A 13,938-nucleotide genomic window follows, 5' to 3' on the forward strand; every position below is an offset into this window, starting at 1 on the left:
AGCATGAACATATTATAGACACAAATCCACAAAAGTAGCTGCATTGTAGCATTATGTGGCTTAAGTTTTTGTTTTGCATAATCGTTCTCATCAATCCTCACTTTTGTCGCATGATACACCTGTTTTTATTATTATTTGTCTTTTCGAAATATAATTTTGCATTAATCCTAGCCAAGTTGCAACTATTGCCATTCAAATTATTTTTATGTTAGTTTTCAATATTGCCAATATTGTTGCTGCACTTCAAGTTCACTTTTCGACTAGTTTTGCTTAATTTTTGATTTTTAACTATTTCTTTTTGTTCCATCTAGTCTAGTTACACATTAGGTTGTCATTTTAGCCTAAATTTTGTTTTTATTTTTGTTTCCCATTAATTCTTTGTCCTAGCTACATATTAGAATTAAATTGTAGCTTGATTTTTATTTGCATTGCGTTCTTTCTACAAGCTGAAAAAAAAGAAAAAGAAAAAATTCTTTGTTCAATTCTTGTTTAGGATCAATTTAGTTTAAATATTTGTTTTGTTTTGCTTTATTATTTGTTATTTGTTTAGTTTTCTTTTAACTGAGAAATTAGGAATCTAGCTTTAAATTTTCTCTCTTATATGCATTCTTTCGATGATTTTTTTTTTATTTTCTTTATTTTTAGATTGTTTTCTAGCTTATGCATATTCAAAAATAAGTTGAAGTAACTGAAAGTGTTGAAGTAATTGAAAGTGGATTAAGGAGATTAAATGGAAAGGCATTAAGAGAAAACGAGGCTAGTTTTTATAAGGATTTGAATTTAAAAGAAGATTCACCAAAGGAAGCTATGGCTAATCAAGGAGATGACGACTTGCCTATTTATGAGTATGTTGCTCATAAAAAGGTTAGGAATTTGTTTTACATTAAGAGACCACCTATTGAAGCTAAATATTTCAAGGTTAAAGCATCAACTACTGCTCTATTTCAAAATGTTCAACTTGGAAGCCTACAACATGTAGATCTAACAAGCACATCTCAAGCTTTCTTCAGTTGTGTGATATGTCAAAGTAAAGGCATGGTTGATGTCATTGGCTTCAAGTACCATGACTACTTGGGATGAGATAGAAGCTAAATTTTTGGAAAAAAATTTCCTACCATCTAAACCCATGAAGCTTAAGAGTGGCATTGCTAAATATAAACAATTATATGAAGCATAGGAAAAATGTAAAGAGCTATTAAGAAAGTGTCTATACCATGGTAATTCTCAACAATTATATGAAGCATAGGATGATTTTCCGCTTTGAATACAAGTGCAAAATTTTTACAATGGATTTGTAACACCTCAACACTACTTTCCTGCTCTACCAACATAATCCCCAATTTGGCCACCATACTTAAAACGGTAGGAGGTTTCTATCTAAACTTTGTACAAGGGTTTTGCCATTATACTGTAAACGGTATAAGATTTTTATTCAGACTTTCCAAAAGGTTACCATTTTAAGATTGCTCTCATTAAAACATGCTTAACTTTAGAGTTCTCTCAAACCTTAAAATCAACCACACTTAAAAGACTTTGGTTATTAATAGAGTGTCTATTTTTACATTTAAATCATTACCGTTCCACACCCAGGCAATGTAGGATTGGACACTATGTAACCTTTGCTAGTAAGGTAGCTTGCCAATGCCCTGCAATTGCCTACAGTGGCTATCACAATCCGCCCCGATGTATTGTTCATTGATCTTACCCCTGATCTTGCATCTTCCAAGGCTCACAACTCGTACATCCAAATTTCACATGGTTGATTATCTTCTTTTCTCGCACCACAAGTTTCCTAATAAGAAAAACTAGATTCATAAGCCATTCTATCATTATGTAACAAAAGAGGATATTATTGAAATGACTGAACTGTTCACAGTAAAAGTATTTATCAATTCTTAAGTTCCACTATGATAGCTGCCACATGTGTTGTATGCAACTCAAAAATTGCTCTTATATTGTGACCTTTGATGATGACTACTATCATTGATAACGACTACAAACCCAAACTTTGACTATGACCAGCTATATGAATTGTACTACTCTGAAGCTCTGTGTGTCTTCTAAAACCTCCTTTGCAAGAAAACTCAAAATTATAGATACCTTTATTAGACAAATCCTGAATAAGCATTCTTGAAAATATACCTTCTAAAGGTTAACACATCGATTTGCATATAATTGTCTTATTCTCAACCTCTAAGGAACTATATCTCTCATAGATTGATAAGAAGTGTTATCCAGCTAGCAAATGGATTTTGAGACAATTTACTTATTCTCCATTTGGTTGATATTCACTTTCTTTCATTTCCTTCCCAATCTCTTATGCTATCACTAACCATAGATTTGAAGATCAGCCGTCTTCTTCTTGAGCATCAACTAAGCCTATGCAGTCATGACCTTGATGGCTTTGCTTCTTGCTTGGCTGCTTTTCAGTATAATGGAATGATACCTTCTTTCATTCTTGCTTTTATGGTGAGATTAGAAACACTCTATAAAGATGGATTTGGCACTACCATGCTTCTCATTCTTTTAAATCTAGCATGATCGATTCGGTGATCTTCATGAAAATTGTTGTTTCTTCTCTAGGAAGAACCTCTTTCTTCTTGTTTTGTGTTGCTTCGTAGTTAGACAGTTTGATTATGCTTTCTTGATTCGGACAATCCTGAATCTGACTTGGTTTATTCTGATAGTATGGCAGATTTAGATTTTAGGTTAGTTAGACCATTATTCATCAACTAATTGAGGTTTTGAACATTAGGGTTTTACGAATCACCCCTAATGACAGCTAATGCTAGGAGAGTCCTTAGCTATTTAGCAAGCTAAAAGAAGGTTACCATTTGTTCTTCATTAAATGCATTTGACATAGCCAATTATTCTATGGTCAAAGCTAATTCAGCTTTCATAGAGGCCATTTGTTCCATCCAGTTGCCATGGACATGGGGAGCAGTGTCTTTATCAGCGTGATTAAGGTTTTGAGATTCATCAGCCATTATTTTAGATTTAAATAAAAACAGTGAACAACCCAATAGAGATTTAAGGTTCCTCTAAGATGCTATCTTGATTGCACAGCCCTATTTGGTGCACCAAACTATTAATGGACAAATATGACCTATAGATCTTGAAGTGAATTAGAGGAACCTTCCTACAAGATTGCCTACAAAAGAGTAAAAAATGTAAAAAAATCTTGGGATGTCGGCATCGTACCAGTTAAAAACACTCTGACTTTCAAGTCAATGGGGTGTTTAAAAAATTTGTGGTTGAAGAATGAGCCTTTATAAGTATGCCTGAACTAAATCTCCTAACTTTAAAGGGCTGGACCGCAAAATAATTTTTCATTTTTTAATAAAAGTATCTTTAATTCAACATTTTCCATTCTATCTTTATCATTCTTTCTTGATCTGCATGATTTGCTATTAATAAGGAAAGTTCCTCTTTCTTTAATTTAATTACTCGATACTCAAGGTTCGCATCCCACCCAAAATATGGTAATCTTTCCATACATCACTAGCTTAATGTGCAAGGAAGCAATCTATTCAGCTTATTGTATGAAGCATAAGGTTGGAATAGATTCATTATTTATAATAGATAGGCTGGTGTACTTTATTTAATATGATTCATTTAGTATAAAGCCACTAATCCTTCTAGATGTCCTTTCATAGGCCAAATAGAATATAGGTTGGTATAGGATAAATGTTAGAATAGGATTAAGGTTGGACATAGGATAAGGGTGGAATACCTTAATGAGTAAACCCAATCCTATAGCATCAACAAGTTCAATGGTTATTCTAATCCAATCGTCATATTTATTCAAGGGCCAATAAACCTACATGGTCGAATATAGGGTAGTCCAAATAAGATTCCCTAACAAATGACCCTACCATTCTTTCTTTCTTTGATGTGCATATTTTATCCCATTCACCCTCTATTATTTTCCTCAATTATTTGAAAATGGGATGTAATGAATTTGGAATTTTAAGAATTTATGGAATTTTGAAACTCATAATTTTTTAATTAGACAAGTTTTATTGTTCAATTATATCTTGATTTTCCTCAATAGTTTGAAAATTCATAAATTGATCAGTGTGGGCTAAATCTCCTCTCCTTGAAACAAAATTGACTAATATAATTAATCAAATGTAATTCAGTTTTTAGCTTTTTCTTCTTGTGTCTGCATTTTATATCATACCCTTTTAATTAGAAAGGAAAAATTATTTGTTACATATTGAGGTTTTCTTTTTCCTATTCTTTGTTTTTTAACACGCATGTACATTTTTGAAATGTTCACAACAATAGTCATTTATTGTGGAAAAACATTAAAAAAAAGAAGATAAAAATAGCACATTTATCAAAATGAATTTCAAGTTATAAACAGTTTGAAAAAGCATTTTTAATTTGATGTTTCTATTAATTTTTTCTTTAATATTTTATTCAATTTCTTTCATCTGGTTGGAATATGAGTAACTTAACTACATCATTTAAAGCACAAACCAAATTATACACAATTAAAGTCAAACCTTTGAAGAAAAAATTAGAAACCAAAAAACAAACACCTAGGGAACCAACAAAAAATTTTATTTCTTCTTGATTATGTTGGGGTGAGAAGGTTATGACCAAGAGCAAGCTAGCTTGAAGTGTTAGCAACAAGCAAGCTTTTGGTGATGCTCTTGGGAATAGTTGTGTGTGAGTTGTGTTTTTAGGTTTTGGTTATGGTGTTTTCTGGTTTTTAGGGTTCCTAGAGTGTTCTAAGGTGTTGAAGAAGAGATAAGAAGAAGGGGACCACGTTGCTTTTGAAAAATGAGGCTTAGATGTGTAGCCATTTCATTCATTTTACAATATAAGCTTGAAATTACAACTAGTTCACACATGCCAAGCATGTGAGCTTACAAAATGAGTAAAGTATTTGAAATTTAAAAAGTAAAATGGTCAACACCTAACTTTTCATACACAAAAGAGTCAAAAACCAGCTGCAACATGTCTATTCCAAATATAGTAAAAAGTGGCACATGGTTTGAACTAAGTTCCTATTGTTTAACTAGTTTGGGTAAACAACCAAACTAGCTTCACCTACTTAGTTCCCCTTTGTATCTGCTTATGAAACTTGGTTTGAAGCATCCTTGGTCATCAATAAATATTGTTCCAAGAGCTAGGAAAGTTCTGGAACCGGATCATGGGCCAAACAGCTCCAAAACTGGCCCATACTCTGCATACTGGGCCCATCAGATACAGCAATCTGTTTGGAATAGAAAATGGACTGTCCCATGTCATTTTGACCTGAAAATTTCAGCCCAAAACTCCATTTGCAACCTGAGATATAAGATAAATAGTGGAACTATGTTGCTGGAAATTATGAATCCAGCACCATAGGCACTTCAAGCATAACATTCCTACTCTTTTGTGCATAATTTTGCCTATAATTTTGCATACATAACTTAGGCACAAAACATTATCAAAATATACCTTGAATCAATTAAAAACATACAAAAAATATAAACTCATAAAAGGAAAGGATTTGATACCAAGGTGTGCATGCTAGCCGGTGACATGCACCATCAAGTGGCAAAATTGCCACACTTCAACAGATTAAAGTCTGGCAAAGTGAGGTCATCCAACTCATTGAAGAATCAAGAAAGAAGTGGAAATGGAGATACATAATATTGAACGTAGTTTTTTTGAATTAAAGATTTCAATTCACACCCTCACACTAACATATAAGGATGAGATTTAAACTCAACACTTACAATACCTAGACTTTGAAACCATGTAAAGTTACCATTTATCAAAAACTTAGGCAAATAGGAAAAATCATAACAATGTACGTCAAGCTAACAAATTAAGCAAATCGACATTCAAGACAGTTAACTTCTAGATTTTCAATGATTCAATCTTACTCTTAGTTGCTCAGTTCTTGGATGCCTCCAGAATATGGCTAGTTCAGAGAAGATTTATTTATCAGCTGGTGGCATTGCTACTAGAAATCAGTTTGGTTATCTTGTGAGGATGTGGACTTTGAACAATAAATCTTGGCCTTAGAGGCACTTAGGAGGACATAGAGGAACAACAAAGTATTGTGGTTTATTAGCTGTAGATTTTTTGAAGGCACAATAATACATTGAAGATTTAATATAAAGCGTCATGAATGTCTAAGCCACTGACCATTTTTTATTGGATCCAATAGCTCCAAAGTTGTTTCATTTTCCCAGTGTTGCCATGCCTGTAGCAAGTGAAGCATCCAAATATTAATCAACGAACCAATCGCAACATATCTCCAAAACAAGATAAATCTAACATTTATATATGTGTAGTGAATGCTCAGTATCATTTGTACTCATAAGTCACAAGACTGAAGAAGGTTTTTTAAACTGCAAAAACTTGAGTTCTTTTAACCTATATTAATTCATGAGCTAAAATGCGAAGGCTATAAACATCTGATTTAGTTGAAAATATCTCTTTAAACATGTATTATATAATATTTATTAGAAGCATGCATACAAATTCAAAGAAGATATAACATCTAAGTCATAGTTCTACTGAAAAACAAAAAAAAAAAAGACTGGAAATTTTACAAGTCCTGCACACCCATTGCAATAGCAGGAGTTTAAAATCCAATGACAACTGAACAAGATTGACAAAAAAAAAAAAAAAAAAAAGAAGAAGAAGAAGAAGAAAAGGAAAAGGAAAAAAGGCAAATTAACATTTCAATCTCGAGGGTGTAATTCAGTAAGTGAAACCCCAAAAACAGATGGATCATGATTTGAAGCTTTTGTAGTAGATCCAGAATTTTCTCTGACTAGTTCTGAGCTATGATTTATAACATTCGAAACAAAAAATGCTGGCCGTGAAGGTTCTAGAGGGGATACAAAGAAATTAGAAAACATTGTAACTACATCTCACGTTTTTGGTCTATCAACAGTAGTGTCTTGAACGCATAACAACCCAATGAGGATGCAGCTTAAAGCTTCTTGTTTAGACCATTGCCCATCCATTGTTGGATCCATAAGCTCTAAAGCTATTCCATTTGCCTAGTGTTGCCATGCCTATAGCAAAATATTGAAAGCATTTGATATTTGATTGATTTAAGACACATGTAGCATCATGCAAAAGAAAATAATACAACTTTCTTTTTTTATATTAATCAATAAATTAATAAATGTAGTAATGCATTTGGCAAGTGAAACATCCAAATATTAATCAATAAATCAATCACAACATACCTCCAAAACAATATAAATCTAACATTCATATATATATATATATATATGAAGTGAATGCTTAGTATCATCTCTACTCACAAGACTGAAGATGATTTGAGTACTATTGACCTGTAATAATTCAGAACCTAAAATATGAAGGCTATAAACTTCTGATTTATTTGAAAATTTCTCTTTAAATATGTATTATATAATATTTATTAGAAACATGCATACAAAATCAAGGAAGATATATTAACATCTAAGTCATAGTCAAACTACTCAAAAAAAATAAAATAAAATAAAAGACTGCAAATTTTACAATTCCTCCACACCCATAGCAAGAGCAGAAGTTTAAAATCCAAGTGATAACTAAACAAGATTGATAGGAAAAAAAAAAAAAATTGAAGAGAGGAAAAAAAAGCATACAAATTTTAACATTTCAATCTCGAGGGTGTAATTCAGTAAGTGTAACCCCATAAACAGATGGATCACGATTTGAAGCTTTTATGGTAGATCCTGGATTTTCTCTGACTAGTTCTGAGCTATCACTTACAATATCCGAAACAAAAAATGCTGGCCGTGAAGGTACTAGATGTGATACAGACAAATTAGAAAACATTGTAATTACATTTGACATTTTTGGTCTATTAATAGCAGCCTCTTGAACACATAACAAGCCAATGTGGATGCAGCTTAAAACTTCTTGTTTGGACCAGTGCCCATCCATTGTTGGATCCATAAGCTCTAAAGCTATTCCATTTGTCCAATGTTGCCATGCCTGTAACAAAATATTGAAAGCATTTAATATTTAACTGATCTGAGATACACATAGCATAATGTAGAAGAAAATAATACAACTTTCTCTTTGATACTTACGTGGCTTTGAAGATTTGCATAATTTTGAGGGCTTGAGATCTTTTGACCTGTAATAATTTCCAAAACTAAAATTCCAAAGCTATAAACATCAGATTTAGTTGAAAACTTCCCATGCTTAACGTACTCTGGTGCCATGTATCCACTGCATGCCAATTAGAAACATAAGTGCATTTAAATTAAAAAGCCATCACACATAGTTAAGGAAATATTTTGACATTTAATTATTTCAATAAGGTTGAGACTAATGATGTAACTTTATAATTAAGAGTGATCTAGCATTATCTCCTTTGTTTAGGAAAATTGCAATTTGTCTGAAGCATATGGCAATGGTTTTTGACATACTATGTACCACAAATCCGTCTTGTATTGGCTTGAGTCTGGCTTCCGCTGAACATTTTTGCTAAACCAAAGTCTGAAATCTTAGGATTCAAATTTTCATCTAATAAAATATTGCTGGCCTTCAAGTCACGGTGAATAACCCTGAGCTGAGAATCTTCATGCAGATATAGTAGCCCTCGGGCAATACCAACAATGATTTTGAACCGTGTTTTCCATTCCAAAGAAGATTGTTTTTGGTCGTCTACATCATTTGATATTCAAACATATAAGTCATTGGTAAGCAAGACCATGCAGTATGTAGAAGAAAGGGAATATGTGGGAATAATATTCATATGTTTTTTTAATACAAGAGTTGAGCTTTTGTGCAAGATATAGAACCTTTAGAAGGTAACATATATCTATCAAAGGCACATATTAATCAACCATATGCATACTTGATAAGTAAAATACAATTACAGATACAAGAATATTAATAAGGAATGATATCAGTGAAGATATGATAATTACAGATACAATAATATTAATAAGGAATGATATCAATGAAGATGTGATCTCCAATACAGTAAACGTATGCTTCCTTTTATTTATTTTTTTAATTTTTTATGTTCCTTTTTAATCCTTACGAATTTTCAATGGGAAAACAAGGCGGAAAGCCAAATTGCAATTAGTACTACTAAACCAACATGTCAAAAAGGAAACAGCAGAGAAAAAGATAAAAACAAACAAAACATAAAAACATTAGGACACAGAAAATATAACAAGCTTTTGACATATTACCATTATAAAGTTATAACTATAATGTAAACCGAAGCTGATTAAAGGAGGGTCTAACTATTATTGTTGGTTGGCCAACACAACTAATTAGCAATCAGACTAGGGCATCGCTGATCGTTCAAAAAAGAATGTAACATGGCTAGCTTCCTTCAACATAAACATATAAAGGATTCAGCAGAAAAGAAGAAAGAGAAGGTGGAAAATAAGAAGCAGAAAGAATGTGGATAGCAAAGGGGGAATGAAGAATGAAAAGAACAAGGGTGGAAAAGATAATAGTTTTAGTAAGGGACAGAGGAAACCTTGTGAAAGAAGTTAAACAAAGATAAAACCACACTACAGGGTAAATCAGTAAAAAATGGATTTGGATTTTCATTGCAGATTCAACAGGAATTGTTGGGAGCAGGGCATGGGACCTAAATGAAGCATCATATATTAGATTTGACTGGAAATTAAATGATGTTAGGACCCAAGTATAATTTACAATTTTCACAGAATATATGGCAGGAATTTAATGAGTATAACCTCAAAAATACCAGGATCCTAAAAGAAATTAAAAGACAAACAATTTGAGAAGAAACTAGATTATAATCCTTACCAAACAAAATTTTGTCCAAACTCCCATTAGGAACATATTCATAGACCAGTAGCTTCTCTTCATTTTCTAAGCAATAGCCCAACAGCTTTACCAGATTCCGGTGCAGCAATTGAGCAACCAGCATTACTTCTGTTTTTAATTCATCGAGACCTTGACCTGAGTGACTTGATAGTCTCTTGACTGCTATTTCTTGTCCATCACCCAATATACCCTTATATATTTTTAGTCTCGTTAATTTAAGTACAGAATGTCATATTGTACATTGAATAATTGAAAACAGTTCGCTATACCTTGTAAACTGGACCAAAACCACCTTCGCCAAGTTTGAATGCGTTGGAGAAATTTTCTGTTGCAACTTTAATCGTTCTTAGTCCAATCACAAGTACCTCCAGGCTACCGTTCCCATCTCCATGAATACTATCTATGTCACATTTAGCAAAATCATCAGTTTAGACATACTTGAAAAGTGCATTCTCACACTTGAATGTAATTTGTAGCTGCGAAATGGAGACAGCAGCCAACTATCAGTATTATTCTGTTGTTGCTGAGGAAGAACCTTAGGAAAATTTAGATCTTACAGCTAAGACCATAATTGAATACATGATTGAAAATGTAAACTAGTCACCAGCTCCCTTTCTCTCGGTGTTTCTTTGTATACAGCAAGCACAGATTACGAATATCACTGACAGGCTCACAACTACAAGGATTGCTGCAATAATAACGACTGTTTTTTTAGCAATCTTGTTACCTGCATAAAATCAAATTAGCATAATATCATGAGTTTGCATAGTTGGCATAATATTCTGTCACAAGAGCATATCCATTTCTCCCAATTTTCTTTACTCGATGGAGATTGTTTAGTATTACATCTGAAAAGACATGATATATACAGGTTTTCAAGGTAGGAAATATTAACTACCGAGGGAAATAAGTAGGAGTTCCTCGTTTTCAGGCAGGCTAGATTGCATAGTACCAGCAGTCAGTTGAAAAAGATTCACAACATTATAATCATTTACATTAGAACATTGTTGATCACAATGACGACTGTGGAGCATTATCAATAACATATCACCTTCTATGGTACACATTTAACTGACAGGACATAAAGCTAGACAGATTAATGCAAGGTGGTGAACTACCCTATTATTTATCACACACAAATATCCTGAAAATGAGAAGAACTAACGCCTATAATTAACAGATATTAATTACCAGAACGAATTGGTAGTGTTAGAAGTACCTCTGGTAATGGCAGAGTTTGACACAGGGAATGGAGAAGGAGAAGGTCCTAATTCAGGTGATGGGGCTGACAGAAAGAAGGAATATGATTCATAACGAAACAAACAACTCTCAGAATATATCCGACACCCTGTGCTTCCATCACAGTATTGAGTTATGTAACCGATGACATCTTCAAGGCAAGTTAAGCAGCCCTTTTCTGTCAAGTCCCTGGTACACTGTACCATAGCATATATCTTGTCTGCATCTTTGTAAGTGGCAGTCCCACTAGCAAATCTTGCAGGAGCAGTGGCAGCATCTGATGAGAGATTCTTCAGCAAGTTTCCTATTTGACGATTCCAAATAACCGGATCAGTCACGGAGTTCGGATTAGCTAGTGAATATCTGTGACCGCTATTGAAAGTAGAGAAGAAAAGCTGATTGGAGTAGTGTATCAAGCAATTGTCATTGCCTACGGAGGCCTCCTTCTTGTTGGAACAGAGTCCCCTGATTCTTTTAGCAGCTATGTCTGCAAAATTTTGACAATCTTTGGCAGATATATAGGCTGTGCATTGTACAAGGCCATAAACAGTATCAAGATTCTGACCCACGGTAATGTTGTAAAATCCGCCATTTAGAGAAGCATTGCCAGCAAGCCATGTAAGGGTAAGATTTAAGTTGTGCCCATACACGCTTCCAGAAGGGAAAAGAGCAGAATTGCAGTTGTTATAGAGAGCATCTATATCTAGTTGAGCTTTAGCAAGATAGTAAAGTTGTTGAATGCACAAAAACAAAAGCAAAATGAGAGCATATTGTGAATAAGATTGCATTGTACAAGCTGTTAAATGGCTGCAAGCATAATAGGCATAATAAAGGAAGAAGAAAAAAGTGATTAATACATGCCAATAATTGGATATGAATAAACTGAGCCTTCCCTGCAACTTCTTAAATAATGCAGTCACGTAAGCGATTGAAGTCGAATTTTAACAAAGAAAGACAGCCAAATATAAGATTTTGAATATCTATATCTGGAAATGTCAAAGTCAAAAAAAATAAAAAAATAAAAAAGTAGGGGATATATAATTTTATTATTCCTAACGTTATATATAATAGATTTTCCAGTTCCTTGAAGATCCAACTACGAAATTTTAATTTTTCAGTCCATTATAAAGTCAAATATGACAAAGCGGCCATTTTTACATAACCCAAATGCTTCGGACAAAACATTTTGTATGTCATTAAAAATAGTGGCCGGGTTGGTTTGTTAGACCAGCATAAAATTATACTGTACTCAAAATAGTACTGGAGAAATCTCAACGATAATATAAAAGCAAAATTATGAAATTTGCCCACATGAACAACAGCTATGAAAATTATACTGTACTAAACTAAAGACGTCTTTCAATAATTAGATTCTTTTGTGATAGCAACATCACAAAATTTTTTTTAAATATATTTATATATATATATATATATATATATAAAACCGATGATTTTTCCTTTTCTTTAGGAGACCCTGGATTCGTTGCAAGATCATAGGTTCATACCAGTGGCGGATACCAGGGTGGATCATAGGTTCAAATCAGCTAGCTATAGCTAGGCTGCTGTCCCCACTCTATATAAGTGGAATATGATGCAAAAAGAAAATAATTGATATATATCCTATCACACAACTATCTTTTTACTAGTTTATTTTAATTTTATATGTTTCTTCCCTTCTTCCTTAAAATAGAAATTCTTTAAAAAACTGAAAATAAAACTTACAATGTAAAAAAAATATTGATACTAATACATTTTAAATTGCATGGACAGTTGTATTTTACACCTTAAACAATTTTTTCTGATATTTTACACCTTTAATTATGAAAAAAAATTATATTATTAATCCTTTTTGCATTTTCTATTAAACTAGTTAACAAAGAAATCATGTGCAGTGAATGTGAGAGGGCAATTTTCTCACCTGTATTTTAAAATGATACAAGTCATCCTATGATTGGAGAGACATACCCAACATAGGCTCATACAAATGGTCACACCCAAGTTTTTCACACAAAATGGGGTGTTCCATTTTACTCTATGCATTGCTTAAAAAAATATTTTACTTACACTTTTTAAGCTTTGAAATAAATACAAAAATATCCTTCAAGTTTTTTATAATATGGTCCACACCCACTAAAAAAATTTAAATTACCTTTATATCCTTACTTAAATTAAAACACTTTTTATAATTCCTTTTATTATTATTATTATTTTTTTGCAATATTTAATTTGAAAACTTCAAAGCCGCTTTTATATTTTTAATTAATTTTTATTTAAATTATGTGAGAATCTTCCTTTTATATATATATATTTATTTATTTATAACTATATGATAATTTTGATTATATAAGCTTTTTAATGTAATTTATATATTTGATAAAAATATTCAGTTAAATATATTGAAAAATTATATTATATGTAGTTGAATATATTTGACAAACCATAACACATTTTAATACATCTATTAAAGTATATTTGACAAATTATCACTTCGTTGAAAAAAGAAAATTATCTTATTAAAATCATCACATAGTTTTTTCTTTTTTTCAAACGAAAAAACTATCAGTTATAGTTCAAATAAAATTAATTAAAATATAGATGAATAAAACTTTGAAGTTTTCAAATTAGTTATTGCAAAAAATAAAAAATAAAAAAATAAAAGTAATTTTCAAAGTAATTTAACTTAGATGACATTATTAAAAACTCAAAAGATGTTTTTATACTTATTTTAAACTTTAAAGGGATGTAAATGAAATATTCCGATATTGAAAATTTTTCGCTCCAATTGTTCGCTCCATCACTATCATCTTTGTATGCTCTTATGCACGAGAGTAGAGTCCAATTGTAAGTGCACGTGGAGTTTCAAATATGCCACATGGAATTTGCTAACTAAATGTAAAAGAAAAGCTA

General features: G+C 32.1%; 1 protein-coding gene and 1 pseudogene across 1 annotated transcript; one reads left to right on the top strand and one right to left on the bottom strand.

Moving 5' to 3' along the window:
• The window catches only part of LOC107435742 (cysteine-rich receptor-like protein kinase 7), a 56,531-nt pseudogene that overhangs the window by 15,395 nt on the left and 27,198 nt on the right, over positions 1 to 13,938 (top strand).
• LOC107434343 (cysteine-rich receptor-like protein kinase 10) lies at positions 7,627 to 11,819 on the bottom strand. Its single transcript, XM_060816414.1, has 7 exons — positions 11,012 to 11,819; positions 10,430 to 10,519; positions 10,062 to 10,192; positions 9,772 to 9,982; positions 8,406 to 8,643; positions 8,064 to 8,205; positions 7,627 to 7,965 (listed from the first exon to the last, which is right to left on the bottom strand). Exons 1-7 carry the CDS (start codon positions 11,817 to 11,819, stop codon positions 7,627 to 7,629), a joined length of 1,959 nt encoding a protein of 652 aa, XP_060672397.1.

This window comes from Ziziphus jujuba, chromosome 4, assembly GCF_031755915.1.
Source record: "Ziziphus jujuba cultivar Dongzao chromosome 4, ASM3175591v1".
Classification (NCBI taxonomy): domain Eukaryota; kingdom Viridiplantae; phylum Streptophyta; class Magnoliopsida; order Rosales; family Rhamnaceae; genus Ziziphus; species Ziziphus jujuba.